The following is a 20,886-nucleotide window of genomic DNA, read 5'->3' as shown; positions in this document are numbered from 1 at the left end:
CACAATTCTTATTCCCGATGTTTCACGGCGTGAACGCTGTAATATTGGAAGCACAATTCTTATTCCCGATGCTTCACGGCGTGAACGCTGTAATATTGGAAGCACAATTCTTATTCCTGATGTTTCACGGCGTGAATGCTGTAATATTGGAAGCACAATTCTTATTCCTGATGTTTCACGGCGTGAACGCTGTAATATTGGAAGCACAATTCTTATTCCTGATGTTTCACGGCGTGAATGCTGTAATATTGGAAGCACAATTCTTATTCCTGATGTTTCACGGTGTGAATGCTGTAATATTGGAAGCACAATTCTTATTCCTGATGTTTCACGGTGTGAATGCTGTAATATTGTAAGCACAATTCTTATTCCTGATGTTTCACAGGGTGAATGCTATAATATTGGAAGCACAATTCTTATTCCTGATGTTTCATGGCGTGAATGCTGTAATATTGGAAGCACAATTCTTATTCCTGATGTTTCATGGCGTGAACGCTGTAATTTTGGAAGCACAATTCTTATTCCTGATGTTTCACAGGGTGAATGCTGTAATATTGGAAGCACAATTCTTATTCCCGATGCTTCACGGCGTGAACGCTGTAATATTGGAAGCACAATTCTTATTCCCGATGCTTCACGGCGTGAACGCTGTAATATTGGAAGCACAATTCTTATTCCTGATGTTTCACGGCGTGAATGCTGTAATATTGGAAGCACAGTTCTTATTCCCGATGCTTCACGGCGTGAACGCTGTAATATTGGAAGCACAATTCTTATTCCTGATGTTTCACGGCGTGAACGCTGTAATATTGGAAGCACAATTCTTATTCCTGATGTTTCACAGGGTGAATGCTGTAATATTGGAAGCACAATTCTTATTCCCGATGCTTCACGGCGTGAATGCTGTAATATTGGAAACACAATTCTTATTCCTGATGTTTCACGGCGTGAACGCTGTAATATTGGAAGCACAGTTCTTATTCCTGAAGTTTCACGGCGTGAACGCTGTAATATTGGAAGCACAGTTCTTATTCCCGATGTTTCATGGCGTGAACGCTGTAATATTGGAAGCACAATTCTTATTCCCAATGTTTCACGGCGTGAACGCTGTAATATTGGAAGCACAATTCTTATTCCCGATGTTTCACGGCATGAACGCTGTAATATTGGAAGCACAATTCTTATTCCCGATGTTTCACGGCGTGAACGCTGTAATATTGGAAGCACAGTTCTTATTCCCGATGCTTCACGGCATCAACGCTGTAATATTGGAAGCACAATTCTTATTCCTGATGTTTCACGGCGTGAACGCTGTAATATTGGAAGCACAATTCTTATTCCCGATGTTTCACAGTGTGAATGCTGTAATATTGGAAGCACAGTTCTTATTCCTGATGTTTCAAATATTGGAAGCACAGTTCTTATTCCTGATGTTTCACAGCGTGAATGCTGTAATATTGGAAGCACAATTCTTATTCCTGATGTTTCACGGCGTGAATGCTGTAATATTGGAAGCACAATTCTTATTCCTGATGTTTCACGGCGTGAATGCTGTAATATTGGAAGCACAATTCTTATTCCTGATGTTTCACAGGGTGAATGCTGTAATATTGGAAGCACAATTCTTATTCCTGATGTTTCACGGCGTGAATGCTGTAATATTGGAAGCACAGTTCTTATTCCTGATGTTTCACGGCGTGAATGCTGTAAAAATTGGAAGCACAGTTCTTATTCCTGATGTTTCACGGCGTGAATGCTGTAATATTGGAAGCACAGTTCTTATTCCTGATGTTTCACGGCGTGAATGCTGTAATATTGGAAGCACAGTTCTTATTCCTGATGTTTCACGGCGTGAATGCTGTAACATTGGAAGCACAGTTCTGATTCCTGATGTTTCACAGGGTGAATGCTGTAACATTGGAAGCACAGGTCTTATTCCTGATGTTTCACAGGGTGACTGCTGTAACACTGGAAGCACAGTTCTGATTCCTGATGTTTCACAGGGTGAATGCTGTAACATTGGAAGCACAGTTCTGATTCCTGATGTTTCACAGGGTGAATGCTGTAACATTGGAAGCACAATTCTTATTCCTGATGTTTCACAGCGTGAATGCTGTAACATTGGAAGCACAGTTCTGATTCCTGATGTTTCACAGGGTGAATGCTGTAACATTGGAAGCACAATTCTTATTCCTGATGTTTCACAGCGTGAATGCTGTAATATTGGAAGCACAATTCTTATTCCTTATGTTTTAAGTCACCTCTGAACAGAAAGCACAGTTCTTATTCCTGATGTTTCAAATATTGGAAGCACAGTTCTTATTCCCGATGCTTCACGGCGTGAACGCTGTAATATTGGAAGCACAATTCTTATTCCTGATGTTTCACGGAGTGAACGCTGTAATATTGGAAGCACAATTCTTATTCCCGATGTTTCACAGTGTGAATGCTGTAATATTGGAAGCACAGTTCTTATTCCTGATGTTTCAAATATTGGAAGCACAGTTCTTATTTCTGATGTTTCACAGCGTGAATGCTGTAATATTGGAAGCACAATTCTTATTCCTGATGTTTCACGGGGTGAATGCTGTAATATTGGAAGCACAGTTCTTATTCCTGATGTTTCACGGCGTGAATGCTGTAATATTGGAAGCACAGTTCTTATTCCCGATGTTTCACGGCGTGAATGCTGTAATATTGGAAGCACAATTCTTGTTCCCGATGTTTCACAGGGTGAATGCTGTAATATTGGAAGCACAATTCTTATTCCCGATGCTTCACGGCGTGAACTCTGTAATATTGGAAGCACAATTCTTATTCCCGATGCTTCACGGCGTGAACGCTGTAATATTGGAAGCACAATTCTTATTCCCGATGTTTCACGGCGTGAATGCTGTAATATTGGAAGCACAATTCTTATTCCCGATGTTTCACGGCGTGAACGCTGTAATATTGGAAGCACAGTTCTGATTCCCGATGTTTCACGGTGTGAATGGTGTAATATTGGAAGCACAGTTCTTATTACTGATGTTTCACGGCGTGAACGCTGTAATATTGGAAGCACAGTTATTATTCCCGATGCTTCACGGCGTGAACGCTGTAATATTGGAAGCACAATTCTTATTCCTGATGTTTCACGGCGTGAACGCTGTAATATTGGAAGCACAATTCTTATTCCCGATGTTTCACAGTGTGAATGCTGTAATATTGGAAGCACAGTTCTTATTCCTGATGTTTCAAATATTGGAAGCACAATTCTTATTCCTGATGTTTCACGGCGTGAATGCTGTAATATTGGAAGCACAGTTCTTATTCCTGATGTTTCACGGCGTGAATGCTGTAATATTGGAAGCACAATTCTTATTCCTGATGTTTCACGGCGTGAATGCTGTAACATTGGAAGCACAGTTCTGATTCCTGATGTTTCACAGGGTGAATGCTGTAACATTGGAAGCACAATTCTTATTCCTGATGTTTCACAGCGTGAATGCTGTAATATTGGAAGCACAATTCTTATTCCTTATGTTTTAAGTCACCTCTGAACAGAAAGCACAGTTCTTATTCCTGATGTTTCAAATATTGGAAGCACAGTTCTTATTCCCGATGCTTCACGGCGTGAACGCTGTAATATTGGAAGCACAATTCTTATTCCTGATGTTTCACGGCGTGAACGCTGTAATATTGGAAGCACAATTCTTATTCCCGATGTTTCATGGCGTGAATGCTGTAATATTGGAAGCACAGTTCTTATTCCTGATGTTTCACGGCGTGAATGCTGTAATATTGGAAGCACAGTTCTTATTCCTGATGTTTCACAGGGTGAATGCTGTAATATTGGAAGCACAATTCTTATTACCGATACTTCACGGCGTGAACGCTGTAATATTGGAAGCACAATTCTTATTCCCGATGCTTCACGGCGTGAACGCTGTAATATTGGAAGCACAATTCTTATTCCTGATGTTTCACGGCGTGAATGCTGTAATATTGGAAGCACAGTTCTTATTCCCGATGTTTCACGGCGTGAACGCTGTAATATTGGAAGCACAGTTCTGATTCCCGATGTTTCACGGCGTGAACGCTGTAATATTGGAAGCACAATTCTTATTCCCGATGTTTCACGGCGTGAACGCTGTAATATTGGAAGCACAATTCTTATTCCCGATGTTTCACGGCGTGAACGCTGTAATATTGGAAGCACAATTCTTATTCCCGATGTTTCACGGCGTGAACGCTGTAATATTGGAAGCACAGTTCTTATTCCCGATGCTTCACGGCGTGAACGCTGTAATATTGGAAGCACAATTCTTATTCCTGATGTTTCACGGCGTGAACGCTGTAATATTGGAAGCACAATTTTTATTCCCGATGTTTCACAGTGTGAATGCTGTAATATTGGAAGCACAGTTCTTATTCCTGATGTTTCAAATATTGGAAGCACAATTCTTATTCCTGATGTTTCACGGCGTGAATGCTGTAATATTGGAAGCACAGTTCTTATTCCTGATGTTTCACGTGGTGAATGCTGTAATATTGGAAGCACAGTTCTTATTCCTGATGTTTCACGGCGTGAATGCTGTAACATTGGAAGCACAGTTCTGATTCCTGATGTTTCACAGGGTGAATGCTGTAACACTGGAAGCACAGTTCTTATTCCTGATGTTTCACGGCGTGAATGCTGTAACATTGGAAGCACAGTTCTGATTCCTGATGTTTCACAGGGTGAATGCTGTAACATTGGAAGCACAATTCTTATTCCTGATGTTTCACAGCGTGAATGCTGTAATATTGGAAGCACAATTCTTATTCCTTATGTTTTAAGTCACCTCTGAACAGAATTCATTTCTTGGGGAATTCCCCCCATCCCCCACATCCTAAAGCTGCCTGGTTCACAGATCCTTAAATAAGTTTCCTCTGACTCTTGACCAGGTAAGATGTGCTAATTAACATCTCTGCTTTCTTAAGCAATAATGAACACTAGAAATGAAGTTTCTCTCCAATCATTGACCTCCCCCCTCCCCCCATCTCCCCTCACCTTGCAGGCCACTAACGTCTCCATGGCATTTCATCACCAACTCAAGATGTGGCTCTTCAAATACAATAACACAAAAGGAGGGCGGAGTGAAAAACACACACATATAGATAAATCACAAAAGAGAAATGTGCGGCATAAGTTATACTGGACAATAACAGTTTATCACCAGGGAATTACTTTTATTTTACATATGCACAATGGGGTAGATTTTTAAAAATAGCGCAATCGCGTACTTTTGTTCGCGCACCAGGCACAAACAAATGTACGCTGGATTTTATAAGATACGTATTCAAAATCCGCCCGAATAGGCGCGCCGGTGCGTGAGGGCCCTGCTCGCGTAAATCCAGCCGGATTTACGCGGGCAGGGCATTTAAAATCCGCCCGAATGCGCACGAAGTTAAATTCACAGTGAACATTTGTGTAAATGGAAAGGACCCCCCCGACACGGCCGTGTTTCGCATCAAGCTGCGTCAGGGGGACCGGAAGGTTTACAAATCTATTAGAATAAAAAATTATAAAGTTACTGTGCAGGTCGGCGACCACAAAATTGCAATCATAAATTTAAATTTAGATTTAACATAAAATAGGAAGGAGAACCAGGACACAGAAAATAATATGAAGTGAAACTACAAAGCAGGTAGGGGATACAATTTGACCGGTGTAAAATTAGAGACTGATGGGTAAAGCTACATGGGGGGGAGGGAAAAATATCTGAAGGGTAGAGGAGAAAGGGGAGAGGGGGATGGAAAAAGAGGGGGGAAGAAGGAAGGGGAGGGGAGGAAGGGAGGTGGGAGAGTTAGAGGTGATGCACTACCATCGATAAACCGGAAATAGGAACCAGAAACCTGTAGGCAACACTCAAAAAAAACCCAAAAGAAAAAACCTCAGAGATACGTCCGCTCTTAAGACTTACTTGTTTGTATAATTTTTACTTGTATAATTTTTTATTCTAATAGATTTGTGAACCTTCCGGTCCCCCTGACGCAGCTTGATGCGAAACACGGCCGTGTCGGGGGGCTCCTTCGCATTTACGCAAATGTTCACTGTGAATTTAACTTCGTGCGCCTTGTGCATATATGTAAAATAAAAGTAATTCCCCTGGTGATAAACTGTTATTGTCCAGTATAGTTTATGGGTTGATAAAACAAGAGGGTAGGCCATTTAAAAAAAGCCGTGAGGACAGCGCACAAGATTAGATGCCAAGGAATGTCCGTTTAGAATCTTTTATTCTGGAGACTCGTTCATCCAATAAAAGGCCCGACTCAGGCCGAGTTTCGCCCACACAGTAGGGCTGCCTCAGGGGCTGTATGAAAGATATCTCTGATAGTCAACTGATATCATTGAGTTTACGCTGCTGAAACGCAACCCAAAATGTACAAACAATCACATTTTTCACAGACTTTCTGATAAACTCGATGATGTCAGTTGACGATCAGAGATATTTTTCATACAGCCCCTGAGGCATCCCTATTGTGTGGGCGAAACTCGGCCTGAGTCGGGCCTTTTATTGGATGAACGAGTCTCCAGAATAAAGATTCTAAACGGACATTCCTTGGCCGTGTAATTCATGCCACACATTTCTCTTTGTGTCTTCAAATACAATGCCATGGACCTTGCAGACCTGCTCTACTGGTCGACCAAGCCTTGCTCCTCTTCCCCATGTGACACCCGCCGAGGACCTGTAGCAATTCCCCGAGGACGTGCTTTGTTTTGCAGCTTACGGAGGAGAATTTTCGAACATCCCGGATCACTTATGCTACAAATATGCGCAAAAGTTTTTGAATTTTGAAAGCAATTTCGAAAGCAGTCACACGTGCGTGAGTCTGTTCTGAAAATGAGCCAGCGAAATCGCCCCCAGGCGGTGTTACGCTTGCTATTTGATGTGCACAAGATTTTCGAGGAAGTTTACACGCGTCCTTTATTTTTAAATCGAGAGGTGTGCGTGTAAATCTGAAGCCCTCCCCGGACGCACTCTCCCCCCCCCCCGGGGAACGCCTCCACGCAGTCCCAGGTAAACGTACACATAGGCAGGCCGCACTGGCATACGTTTACCCCGCAATTTTGCAAAAGGCCCTTTCTGCACGTAAAAGGCCCAACTTCTTCGCTGGTTCCGTTCAAAACTCCCTCTAGGGAGGACCATGTTCAAATGGACCTCTGCAGGCAGGGCAGTGCCTCACCCACAGAAATGACCCTTTATTTAGAAAACCGTGTCACCAATATGCCCGCTCGAATTCTGCTCTTTGTTTGACCTAACAGTTGGTTACTGGTACTTTTGTCTTTATCATGGAAAGGAATCGGAAAAGGCTCTTGGCCGCCCCTTTAATTGATGATGTGAGGGAGGACCTCTAAGAGGGGAGTGCGCCCCTAGCTCAGTGTGAGCTGCTGCTCAGGCAGCCTTTGAACCTCTTTTTCTGCTTTGGCGTTAGGCAGGAGTCCGGAAGGCGCTAGAGGCGGGGAGATTTCTCTCTCCTTCTTGGCAGAGGGATCTGGGAGGACGTCCAGCGAGACCGTGCTTCCGGGTTGCCCCGACAGGGCTCCTGAACAGAGCCACCTGGCTGCCTGGGGGGAACCATGGCCTCCAGTTCCTCCCCAGACCAGCCCCTTACTGAGAGGAATCCTGTGTGGGGATGGAAGTACTGAGCAGTATTGTTTGAGGAAAGGATTAAGCCATCTTGAGATGTAAATCAGGCTGAAAACGGAAGACTTTAATTGGGTTTTCGCTGTGCTGCTTTATGTTGTGTGAGACCTATGAACTCCTCCGTTACTGGCGATTTTTAATGCCTGTTGGCTGCTGGTAACCCCAGACATGAGAATAAAGGTTGCTATTGTTTTGAAGAAACCCTTTCGGAGTGGAACTGCTTACTAAATCCTGGGACGTGGCTTCGTAAGTGTGAGTCTGGTTGGTGAAACGAAGAGACAAGCCACAGACTAATGATTATTGGGTTGCAGCCCGGTGTGGTTGATGTTTGCTTTTCCTTATCCAGCATAAGAGAATTCAGCCTTTGCCTGTGCACTACAGCACCTGTTTGGACAATTATTGCGATCAAACCCACAGAGAGGGCTGCTCGGCTCCTAAATTGGCAACAGAACCTCCATCATTTTAAGTGCCCCTGCCGTTCCAGGGGGGGAGAGTATGGCAGTGTTGGGGACTTGCATTCAAACGTTTTGATTTTAAAAAGTATGGAGGTAAGTTTCAAAAGGATTTTTGCACTTAAAACATTTTTTACGCTTTTAGGGGCGGATTTTCAGAGCCCTGCTCGCCGGTGAGCCTATTTTACATAGGCCTACCGGCGCGTGCAGAGCCCCGGGACTCGCGTAAGTCCCGGGGTTTTCGGAGGGGGGCGAGTCGGGGGCATGTCGGGGGCGGGACCAAGCGCAGCGGCGTTTTCGGGGCGTGTCGGCAGCGTTTTGGGGGCGGGTACGGGGGCGTGGCTATGGCCCGGGGCGGTCTGGGGGCGTGGCCGCGCCCTCTGTACCCGCCCCCAGGTCGCGTCCCGGTGCGCAAGAGGCCCGCTGGTGCGCCTCCCAGAGGGAGGCGTAAATCCCCCGACAAAGGTAAGGGGGGGGCTTAGACAGGGCCGGGGGGGTGGGTTAGGTAGGGGAAGGGAGGGGAAGGTGAGGGGAGGGCAAAAGGAAGTTCCCTCCGAGGCCGCTCCGATTTCGGAGCGGCCTCGGAGGGAACGGGGGTAGGCTGTGCGGCTCGGCGTGCGCCGGCTATATGGAATCGATAGCCTTGCGCGCGCCGATCCAGGATTTTAGTGGATACGCGCGGCTCCGCGCGTATCTACTAAAATCCAGCGTACTTTTGCTGGCGCCTGAAGCGCCAGCAAAAGTACGCCTATTCGCGTTTTTTGAAAATCTACCCCTTAAAATGGGCTTTTGAAAATTGCTAGGATACATGTAACTTTTACACGCGTAAATTCCTTATGAAAATCACCTCCTTAGGGTGTAATTTTCAAAAGGATTTACACGTGTAAATGCAGCTGCCATTGTAGCAATTTTCAAAAGTCATTTACTTGCGTAAAGTGGACTTAACGCGAGTAAATCCGTTGGACAATTCGATGGCATATATTGTAGCAATTTTCAAAAGCCCACTTACATGGGTAAAGTGCATGTAAATGCTTTTGAAAATCAGGGCCCCAGCTATTTTATAACTTACGCACGTATAGAGCACATGTTACAAAATCGGCTGGCCCTGCGCACATGTGCACCTAATTTTAAGTGGGCGCGTGGATGGGCATGAAAATCCCGCTTCTACCGCTTAAATCAGGGGATTTTAAAAGGCGAGTGTGCCCACGCCATTCCCAGTTTAACAGTTGGACCACCAGTTCGCCCAGTTTACAGCTAAGTCCTCCATACTCCCCCCTGGTTTGATAGCCTGCACTCCCCCCAGTCACCCCAGACCCTTTAAACCCCCTCAGAAATGGCTCGATCCTTTTATTTTATAACTTACACGCCATCCGGAGTGGGAGGAAAGTTATGCGTTTCCATGAAAGCTTTTCCTGAACTAAACTGAACTTATTACATTATCAACCAGTCGCCCAGACTTTGCCTTAATCATGGTAATTAACATCCCTACCTCATAAGGGCAATTCATCAATGCTATAAGCACATTGACTGGCATATATATTCTTTTAATTTAAACCCCTGCTTCTTTTCTCAGATCCAAGTTATTTTATTCCCTTGTTTTATTGTAACTGCATTCCTTAGCCTTCTCTTGATCTATGTTTTTTACTACTATTATTATTATTATTATTTATTACTAAATGTTATTTTTTGATTTTGTTCCTATCCACTTGTTAATTGTGAACCGACATGATGCGATATTTATCGCGAATGCCGGTATAGAAAAACTTAAAATAATAAATAAATAAATATGCGGCAGGGGACCTCGGCGCGTGCCGGGGTCCGGCATCTCTCGGCCAGGCTCCGAAATGTCCAAGTCCTGCCCGGATCGTGCCACACCCCTTTTGGGTAACGCTGGAAACGTGCGCGCTCTGCCGTTTCTGCGCGTCTCTGGGTGCTTTTTATAATACGCAAGGCAACTTCTTCGCACCTCCACTAATTAATGCACACGCCGGGCTTTTAAAATTCACCTTTTAGTGCATAAATTCTCTCTGCAAAACTATGCGCACCAAACAGTAAATGTAATTAGGGGTGCATAGTTTTTCTGGGATAATCTTTAAAGTGAACATAGGCACCTAAGTCTGCTTTGAAATTTGATGTCACTTATGCACTTATTTGCTGGCAAAGTTACGCACGATGTTACACAATTACCCTCTTAATGTCTGTGTTTGCAGTTCTTCAACCCCCTTAACTCAACAAAAACGCTCTGGTAATCCACATTTAACTGTACCTCCATTCTTATCTGCTGCCATTGGCTCTCCTAACCTGTCCAGTCCCCAAAGACAAACAGAAATCTAAAAGTTAACGAAACCTCTCCAGTGTCTACAAAACCTAATCTTGTGGCATCTCCTGTGTTCTTGACCCCTCCACTTCAGCACACATCACATGGCAAGTCAGGCCATCTCCAGCACGGCTTCAATGCCTTTCCCCTTCATCTAAACACCAAAGTACTTACCGTCTTGCCGTCTCCTTGCTCGGGCACCTGTCCTTGAGCTGTGCCTGGGTACCATCCCAGTGCCAGGACGGCTTGCCCGTATTTTGTACCCACTGCTGTGTGCCGCCCTCCCCCTCTCCTCAACTTTCGCCCAACTCACCTGAGCGCCGAGAAGGATGCACATGTACCAGGGAGGGATCTCAATCACGTTGTAAGCCAGCCTGCTCCGGTCACGACCCTTCGGTGATGCCTCCTTTGCGTCTTGCCCCCTGGTGCTGTCAGTGTTGAATTCGGGGACCGTGCAGTAGTGGTTTGCATCCTCTATCTGGAGAGGCAAGGAGAGGAACGTCAACTGGCAAGGAAGACCCTACCCGCCAAAGGATGAGCATTAAGGAATTTCAACATGTCTTCTACACAAGGTCCAAAGGTCAAGGGCCCTTCAGCAACCTGGAAGAGCAGCCGAGAGCATTTTACCCTATAAATTATGGATGCTCACCTGTAAACCACTTGGACATTTTGACAGGCGGTATAAAAATGCTTTAAATAAAGACATTTCCAGGGGTGCATTTTCAAAAGGTTTCCATGTGCACGTGTAAGTAGCGTGCACACTCGTACACGTTATTTTAGAAACATTGCGAGCACTATCACCCTTGCGGAGTTGCGCGCAAACATTAACGGGGAAAAAGGGGCGGCATTCCAGCACGGGGCTAGGAAGTGCTCGCACAAGCTGCTCTCATGCCAGCAGTATCTGCGCATAAATTGCCGAACCTCTCCGCGCACGTTTGCACCTGCTGCTGATTGGGTCGCCGCAGTGAAATCAGGCTTTACCTGTCTCTTTATTAAAAAGTATGAATCACCCTCGTTGGAGCGCTAGGCGATTTTTACAGAACCGCACACATAACCTTAAAAGCAAGCAGTGACTGCAAGACGGCAATTGAACGAGTAAGGAACGACGTGAGACAGACTCCCTACCAAAAAGGGGAAACAGCTCGTCAGCCCCGAGTCTCTCCCAGCCGAGCAAAAATAATCAGGTCCGCGGACGAGGGAGTATAGGATGCAGACATTGTGGGCAGTGCGGAGGCCTGTTTGAAGTTTTTGGGTGAGAGGTCTGGGTTAAGTGGTGGGGGCAATGACATTTTAATGAATCGATCAAATCTGCAAACAAGAATTTGTATAACCTTTTTTTTTTTTTGCTATAGGAATGAATTTAAAAACAAAACTGAACGAAAAACTCGGTGTGTTCAAACACTTTTATCATAGCAGAATCATTACCTTGGAACATTTGGAGCCCTAATGGGTTAAATCAGGACACTGATTGGAGTGCATTTTTATAAATGCAACCGTACGCTTACTTAAAAGTCCAAGTATTTTTCTTGTGACGGTCTTGATCATGAGCTGCTGAGGACCTCATATTTAAATGATAGCACGGGCATGCCTTGGTTGACGTGCGGTGAAACTGGAAGGGCATCTTGGATTCAGGCCTGCAGTGATCACACTAGTGAAATAATTTAAAGTGATGGGACATCGGTGTGATTCATGTACTATGGGCCAAAATATCATTTTTAATATACATTTTTATTAGAGGTCATTGGGTAAAAACCTATAGTAATTCTTTGGAGTTGATGTTGTAGGTGTTGGTGGTGCACATTTGCGAGGAGCCTGTATTGCACCGTTATTGTAAACAGAAGAGAGGGAGAGTGGAGGCTTTCTCATGTATAAAATTATCTTTTGTGAGCATATCAGCATTCATCGTGAAGCATAGGCCCCTTGCTGGGGTAGTGTTTGCATTTAAAGATCTAGAGGTATAGGCTGGAGTTTTTAATCTAAAGCTCTATAACAGTACAATATTTATATATAAAAACAGCATTTTTTGTTATTCTGAGTGTGTTTAAAGGTGTGTTATGTTTATACAAACATCCAGATAATGATTCCAATATGATAAAGTCTAAGAGCACCAGTTTTTCTCACGATTTTTTCTTTAAATTTTTTTTTTTTAATTCGTCCTTACAGCAAAAAAATGTTATACAAATTTTTGTTTGAAGATTTTATTGATTCATTACAATGTCATTGTCCCCTTTTTTGAATGTGAGCAAATTATATTTTGATGGTCTTTACTTTTATTTTCCTTTGTGATTACCTGGTAAGTGGTAGGGAGTCAGAGTGCAGTGCTGGAGGGTCTTGGTGAACTGGCAGAGGTGTTGGCAAACTGGTGGTACCAAGTACATGCACAAATAAGTATTTTCATAAGTGGAATCTGCACATTCCTTATAAAATACCTGTGCGCGTTACAGTTATTGCACACGTAAAATATATACATGTAATGACGCAAAATAGATATAGAAAGGATGCATGCCCCTGCTTTGCAAATATACACGTTACTGAAACAGAGACGCATACTTTCGGGACAGAATTATGTGGTATTTTATAAACTGTGCACACAAATCCAGAGAACAAGATCCTGGCACCAGGAACTCCAAGTTCAGCCCCTTAGAATAACTCTCACCACAGAAACTTCACTCCGCCTCTGAGCAGGAGTTAAACTGCTGACGGTAATTAATAAGCAATAGTAGCTTGTGACTTATCTAATGTTTGGGATCCTGCCAGGTTCTTGTGGCCTGGATTGGCCACTGTTGGAAACAGGATGCTGGGCTTGATGGACCCTTGGTCTGACCTAGTAGGGCATGTCTTATGTTCCTATGTTGTTATGTTCCAGCATTAAGAAATCACGAGTCAAGCTTACCTTCCTCTCAGCTTTGCGGAATTATCATGGGATTTGCATGGAGCAGTGCTAATTGGTGTGTACAGTTTTTTTCTGAATCAGGAGTACAGTTACACACACAAACGTGCGCAGGACTGTGGGTTAACATACAAATAGCCGGTTGCGCCTTGTTGCATCCAGGGCCACGGTGCAGTAGAAAAACCTTTATGAATCTGGCATTTTTAGACCTTTCCCAATGGTGCCAGCCTTGTCCATAGAAAATCAGTGAGGTCATAGCAAAGCTAAGAGAGCTGGCAGAGCCGAGGTGGCCCAGCAAGAAAGACAATGCCACAGAGCAAACAAGGAAACAGCAAAGCAAAAATGAAATGTAGAGAATTCTCCCAGGGAGCGGTCTGAAGACAAACGGATGGTGTCAAGCTGGTATCTCCCTGCCTGGCAGCGATGCCTAATTATTCCCCAGCAGAGCTGCCAAGTAGGGCCAGTTTACCATCGTAGAGGCAGGGAACCTCTCCCACTGGCAAAAGGGAGGGGAGGATCACCCTGACAGGATTTATTCTTATTCTCAAGCACTTCAAAGTGGATTACATGCAAGTATTTCTCTGTCCCCACAGGGCTCCAGTACCTGAGACAATGGAGGGTGACGGGTTCGCCCACTGTCACAAAGAGCAGCAGAGGGATTTGAACGCTGGTTTCTGTGGTTTGCAGCCACTGCTCTAACCACCAGGCTACTCCTCCACAGATTTCCATTTTATATTAGGTGGCTCCTCAGGGCAGGGAGTCACAGGATGGGAGACAGCTTGGGATGGCTTCAGGCACTTTCTCTTCTGCCTAAAATTGCTCTGCCGATGAGTGCAGATGAGAACTGCCAGCACACTTGTTTTCCCTATTTTTCCCTTCTAAAATGTTATAAAAAATTATACTTGCTTTCCCTACAACTGTCTCATAAACTGAGGAAAAAGGGGACAAATCCTAAAGTTCCTTTTGCAAGCTTGAAGGCTTGTTAGGCTGGTGCTCAGACCAGTTCTTCGGTTGTTCACGCCTCTCCCCCAGTCAGTCGGGTTTTGGGAATATCCCTTATGAATATGCATGAGACGTATTTACATATAGTGGAGGCAGTGCATGCAGATATACCTCATCCATATTCATCAGGGATACCCTGAAAGGTCATCTGGCTGTGGGGCTTTGAAATGCCTCGGAGCTGTCTCAGCCAGGGGCTGTGAGTAGTTTGCTTCTGAGCATCCCAGCCTGTGGGCCCCAGGAGTGAGCAGTTCTGCCGGGTTTCCAAGCTGCTCCCGTTCCATGGATCAGGCAGAGGACAGCCCCCGTCTCTCTGAGGAGAGCTTGCAAGACCAGAGCTTCCACACATCACATTACTCTCTGGCCTCGATCCAAATGTAACTAGGCCATCGCTTAGCAGGAAGCAGGAGAGGATGCCAGCACGCCCTGCGTGTGATAGGAGGAGCACATGCAGTTCCTTCCACCAAGTGTTAAACATCAGTGCCTGAGGTCTTGGCATGAGGCAGAGACCCCAAGGTGTAGTGGTAGGGATGTGCATCTGTTTTGAATGAATGCGCATTCCGCAACGTATATCTGATATCGGTGCTCTCTTTTGAAGCTGTGGTGTGTTTTTGACACTCTCGCTGCTGCTTGGCACCTCTGTTAAAGCCCTCTTGCCACTCCTGGTACCCCTTTGCCCCTTTAAAGTCCCTTAGGCTATTCGTGCCACTTTGGTGTCACTTTGCCACAGTCTAAGTACCTTGGAGCTCTTTTCTCGTTCTGATGATTGCTCCCCAGATGATTCATCAGAATTGATAAGAAAACCCCAATTCTGCAGCCAAAAATAGGCTGCAAATACTTCCCCCATTGACTTCAATGGAAAACAAATCAAACAAATCAAACGAATTGGGATTTTTTTTTTACCAGAAAACGAATGTAATGAATTTGGGTCCTTTCGAAAAGTATAAGAATTAGAGATGTGAATCGGAACCGGAATTGGTTCGGTTCGGGTTCCGATTCAAATCGTGCATTTTCTTTCGTCCGGCCCGATCGTTTTCTTTTTTAATTGGCTGCGCCCGATCCGATAAACAAAAAACCCACCCCGACCCTTTAAAACCGCTCCCTTAGCCTCCACTACCATCCCGACCCCCCCCCAAAAAACGTTTTAAAATTACCTGGTGGTCCAGCGGGGGTCCCGGGAGCGATCTCCCGCTCTCGGGCCATTGGCTGCCACTAATAAAAATGGCGCCGATGGCCCTTTGCCCTTACCATGTGATAGGGTAACCGTGCCATTGGCCGGCCCCTGTCACATGGTAGGAGCACTGGACAGCCGGCGCCATTTTTAAAGATGGCGCCGGCCGTTCACTGGATGGCCGGTAATTTTAAAACGTTTTTGGGGGGGTCGGGAGGGTGGTGGAGGCTAAGGGAGCGGTTTTAAAGGGTCGGGTGGGTTTTTAGGTTGTGTCCTAACTCCCGTTAGTGTGCACTAACCCGATTAACGATTTTTTCACAATAAATCGGTGGAATTTCTATTGTATTGCAATCTTTAACGATTAATGACGATTTAAAAAATATCGGACGATATTTTAAATCGTCAAAAAACGATTCACATCCCTAATTAAGAATCAACACAAATTTTTTCCTTCTGCACATCCCTACGTAGTGGTACAAATGAGGCTCCTGGATGTTACAGCCAAGGCTAATGTGCAAAGTTTGGGTTTGTTTTTGATGTTCTAATCGAGTCAAAGACCTGGACAAATACACATGACAGAATGTAAGGCTTTTGTCTTTAACAATTAAGGTATTAATGTTATTACTTTGATTTTCCTTAAGCACATGGCCAGCACTTTTCAACGTTTCCTCCTGGAGTTTGCTAGACTTTTCCTGTCGCACTAGTGTGAGTCCCTGTCTGCAGTGTCACCTTTCCTGGGCAGGGTTTCTTCTGTTTGCTTCTGCACAGACCGTGCTAAATTATTCGATATCCTACGGGCCCGAATAGGGACAAACGCCTTATTGCATCAGGCTTTTTGGGTTTCCTCAGAGGTGTGGAAGGAAGAACAGGAAGCAGTAAGTCAGTGCAGTGAAATGCTGAGTCCTTCTGGGGCTGACTCTTTGGGAGGGGGCGTTAGCAGTTCAGGAGATGTGGTGTGAGCTTCATAATCCATTTCATGTGGAGGAGTTGAATAAGTGAAGGAAGATTCTTTAAAAAAAAAAAATAATAATAATAACAGGCAGGGAATCACAAGAGCCACATTTTAATAAAATGACTTTATATTAATCTCTGGCCTTTTCAGTTGGTCAATATTTGCAGTGTAGCTAAAATCCTAGATAATGTGTGCCTCAGTATGATGCCAAGTGCTCTGCATAGCTAGGGGGTCAGAAGTCAGGTTTACATTTACTTCCTCATAACTGCAAACAAAATTCTTTTCTGGGACAAGAAAGCAAGCTTTATGCCACCAGCTACTGCCCTTAGTTCCAGTTTAATAGCTGCACCTCTGGGGTTCCTCCCAGAGCCATCTCATTCTAGGTTGCATTCTCCTTTCCTGCTCTTCCATGAGCCAAGTGCTTCAGCCTCTGGTGAAATCGCCCACAGGTTCTCCTCTTCTGAACAAAAACGTTTCTCTGTCCTCCCTGAAATGCGCCTTCATCTTATCAAAAGGTTTTCATTTGCAATGAAGTATGACTTCCCACTACTACTCTCTGCCCTAAGGTCCAGTACACAGGAATAAAGATCACCAACTAGTTGCACTGATCTGAAGAAGGCACAAATGCATTCAGTTAGTCCAATGAAAAAGTCTCACCGACAACTTGTCTGTTGACCTTCATTATTATTAATCCAAAATAGACTAACACAAGTGTATAGGAAGAAACTAAGATGGATCATGGATTGTCAGACAAAAATCATCAAAAAGTTTATCAAAGGCTTAGTGCTACTAGGAGGCAACAAAGAGTAGAGGTAAATACAGCTCACTCTGAGGAGAGGGACATTACTAGCAGTGTCCCACAGGGATTGGATTGGTTCTTTTCAACATTTTTGTGAGTGACACGGCAGAAGGATTATCGGGTAAGGTTTCTCAATGATACCAAAATCTGCAGCAGAGTGGACATCCAGGAAGGTGTGGAAAACATGAGAAGGGATCTGGTGAAGCTCAAAGAATGATCTAGGGTCTAGCAGCTAAGATTTAATACTAAAATATGCAAAGTAATGTATCTCGGCTGCAAAAACCCAAGGGAGAGTTACAGTTTTGAGGATGAAATCCTTTTCTGAAGTGTGAAAGAAAAACAGGATCTGGGGGTGATTGTAGCTGATGATCTTAAGGTGGCCAAACAGGTGGATAAACACGACGGTAAAAGCCAGAAAGCTGCTTGGCTGCACCGGGAGAGGAATGGTCAGCAGAAAGAGGGAGGTGATATTGCCCCTGTACAGGTCCCTGGTGAGACCTCACTGGGAATACTGAGTACAGTTCTGGAGACCGCACCTTCCAGAGGATATAAACAGGATGGAGTCGGGTCAGAGGGGGCTACTAAAATGGGCATTGGTCTTCATTCTAAAGCATATAGGGACAAACGTAAAGATCTAAACATGTACATGTTATGATAACGTGTGTTTTGTGGATCCTTGGGTGCTGTGGAGATGACCACACCCATGGGGAGGAGCCCCGTGAGGAGCCACAGCACTGGGCTAGACTCGTACACACAAAACACAGGATAGTTCTTTATTACACAGCTTGAAGATCTCCACCAGAGGTGGCAGTAGTGAGGTAGTCTGTGGTTGCAGTCTCAAGGACCTCGACAGAGGGAGCCCTTCTCTCCTAGATGACGTCAGGAGGTTCCGCAGCAGGTCTCCCAGCGAGGAGATACTGTGGATGAGAAGACTGAGAGTTAGAGTACTCACTAGATGTAGTTGTTGGAATGCGATTCCACCAGGTATGTTGTAGAAGGTACAGGCACCGAGGCAGGGAGAGCAGGCCCTCGAGGAGCGAGTACCTGTTCCCTGTAAGGCACATGAAATAAAGCAGAGGGCCCCCGAGGAGCAGGTACCCAGGTTAGCGATTACCCCGAAGGGCAGAGAGAGCTTCCTGCGGCAGCACGGAAGCGGCAGAGTAGCATAGACAGGAACGGATTTGAGGCCTTGCTAACTCGGGGAGCTAGCAAATGAATGAAGGTAATATACCCGGATGGCGTGATGTCAGCATGAGGGAACGCTCTCGAGGTTCGCGCCAAGGGTGGAACAAAGACGTGGGTTGTGCGCGCGCGTGCACCCTAGTAGGTACCTGGGAGGAGCAATGGCGGGAGGCTGCACCATAGCCGTTCTGGGGAGAGAGGTCGGCTTGTCAACACTGCGGTAGCCATCTTTCCCAGGTAAGTGGGAGGAGCTGTGAATAAGGTGAGGCAAACGGGGTGAAGCCATTGAGGACCAACGGACGCAACAGTACACCCTGGAGGAAAAGGGAGATAGAGGAGATATGATAGAGACATTCAAATATCTCCAAGGTTTCCATGCACAGGAGGTGAGCTTCTTTCAAAGGAAAGGAGGCTGTAGAGATGAGGGTGAAAGGAGGCAGATTCAGAAGTAATCTTAGGAAATATTTCTTGTACAGAGAGGATGGGATGGTGGATGCATTTAGAATTCGTGATAGATGTCTAGCTAATATTAACCAGATTACTGGAGGAGAAAGGGGTGAATTTAAATTGAAACTTGCATATATTAATACATGATCAATTAGAAGGAAGATTGTGGAGATTACTGAGATAGACATTTACGTTATTTATAACTCAGTCATGGCATAAAGAGAGTGATATAATATTGTTGAAAGATTTGTGTGTGAGTGGCTTTAATTATGTAGGAATTTCTCAGGAGAAAAAGAGGGTGTGTGTGTGTGTGTGTGTGTGGAGTATTAGTATTGTTTAAAGAGGAATTAGAGTTGAAAAAAACCCCCATTTAAGAATGTAGCAGGGTGTGAAGGGATATTATTAAAGGTAGGCAAATGGGTGTTTTCTTTGTTTTATATACTTCCACAATGCATAGTGTCGAGTTTTGTTGAGATTGTGGAGCTCATAACTTCGTTGAGTATGCAGTTTGAGAAATTCACTATTTTAGGAGATTTTAATCTTCATTATGATGAAGATACAGTTGCTAATGTTATAAATTTTAAAGATGTGCTAACCGCATTGGGATATAAGCAGGTAGTAAATGCACCTACATATCGTGCAGATCACATTATAGATTATATCGTTGTACCTGAATTTTTAAAAATTATAAGAAAAAAAATTGGATATGAAACTGTTTAGTGAATTGTGGGAAGACCGTAGAAAATAATTTTCAAATGATTTAAATGGTAAGATGGTGGACTGGCGGAATGACACAGTTGGAAAGATCTATGATGAAGCCGCTCCAAAAGTTGAGGTGTGTCGGAAGATTCGTACTAAGAACGCACCGTGGTTCACTAAACATTTAATAGAGCATCGCAGGAAAGTACATCAGAAAGAAAGGCAATGGCGAAAGAACAAAACAGAAGTGACCAAGCAAACTTATGATATAGTGATGGCAAAATTATAAGGACTTGGTTTTAGATCAGAAAAAGAAATATTATTCTGAATTAGTAAGTAAGTCCTTTAATAAACCATTGGAACTGTTCACAATAAAGAGGAGACTGATAACACCCTCACAGTATATACAGGATTTTCCAATGTGTGAGGAATTATTTATTTATTTATTTATTTATTTAGTAACTTTTATATACCGACGAACGTTGGGAACATCTCGTCGGTTTACATATAACAGAACTGAGCAACAGGCTTTACAATTTTTGCGTAATTAGATAATTAAATAAGGAACATTCAGAGCATACAAATAACAGATTAGATTATATAAGTAAAATTATAAAAGTGTGATACATGAAATTATAAAAGTGTGATACATGAAAGTGTGATACATGAAAGAATTAGCAGGATACTTTAAGGAGAAAACGGAGAATATTGGAAATGTTAAGTTGATAGATGGTGGTACTATGAAAGAACAGGAGTGGAAATGGGACACTCGTCCCTTTAACTGGTAGAAGGTTGTAAGAGGTAAGATCAACGATTAAGATAAAGGGGTATGATTTCGATCTTGTTCATTTGGGATAATAAAAGTGCTATTGACATCTGCAGATATGATGCTAATTAATACTATTAATCAATCTTTTAATTCTGGAGAGGTACCAAAAATGATAAAGCAAACGACAGTGCGACCAATCCCCAAAGATAAGACTAAAGATGGTTTAGATATAACAAACTATCGCCCAGTGCCCAATCTTTGCTCCGTTAATAAGATTATGGAAAAATGGGTCTTGGTGCAATTAGAAGATTTGGATGATTGGATGAAAACAAGATATTGCACAAAAAACAATTTGGTTTTTGGAAGCAATTTGGAACAGAGACCTTGTAAGCCTCTCTTATGGATGATATTTACGAAGAATTAGACAGAAATTATACTGGAGTTCTTATACAGTTAGATATTAAATCGGCGTTCGATTTTCCTCCTCATGGTGGGTTGCTTAATAAACTGCAAGAGATGGCAGTGGATGGGTTGCT

The 20,886-nt window shown here is 44.0% G+C and overlaps 1 protein-coding gene across 2 annotated transcripts in view; it reads right to left on the bottom strand.

Moving 5' to 3' along the window:
- The window catches only part of LOC115089190 (solute carrier family 23 member 1-like), a 97,066-nt gene that overhangs the window by 39,358 nt on the left and 36,822 nt on the right, over window positions 1-20,886 (bottom strand). For both annotated transcript variants that reach the window (XM_029597234.1, XM_029597236.1), the window contains exon 2: window positions 10,756-10,920. In XM_029597234.1, coding sequence (XP_029453094.1) covers window positions 10,756-10,920 — 165 coding nt within the window. The remainder of the gene's footprint in view (window positions 1-10,755; window positions 10,921-20,886) is intronic.

The sequence above is a fragment of the Rhinatrema bivittatum genome, chromosome 4 (genome assembly GCF_901001135.1).
Source record: "Rhinatrema bivittatum chromosome 4, aRhiBiv1.1, whole genome shotgun sequence".
NCBI lineage: Eukaryota > Metazoa > Chordata > Amphibia > Gymnophiona > Rhinatrematidae > Rhinatrema > Rhinatrema bivittatum.
Note: the sequence above shows the minus strand (reverse complement) of the source record. Positions and strands in the feature narration are given on the sequence as shown.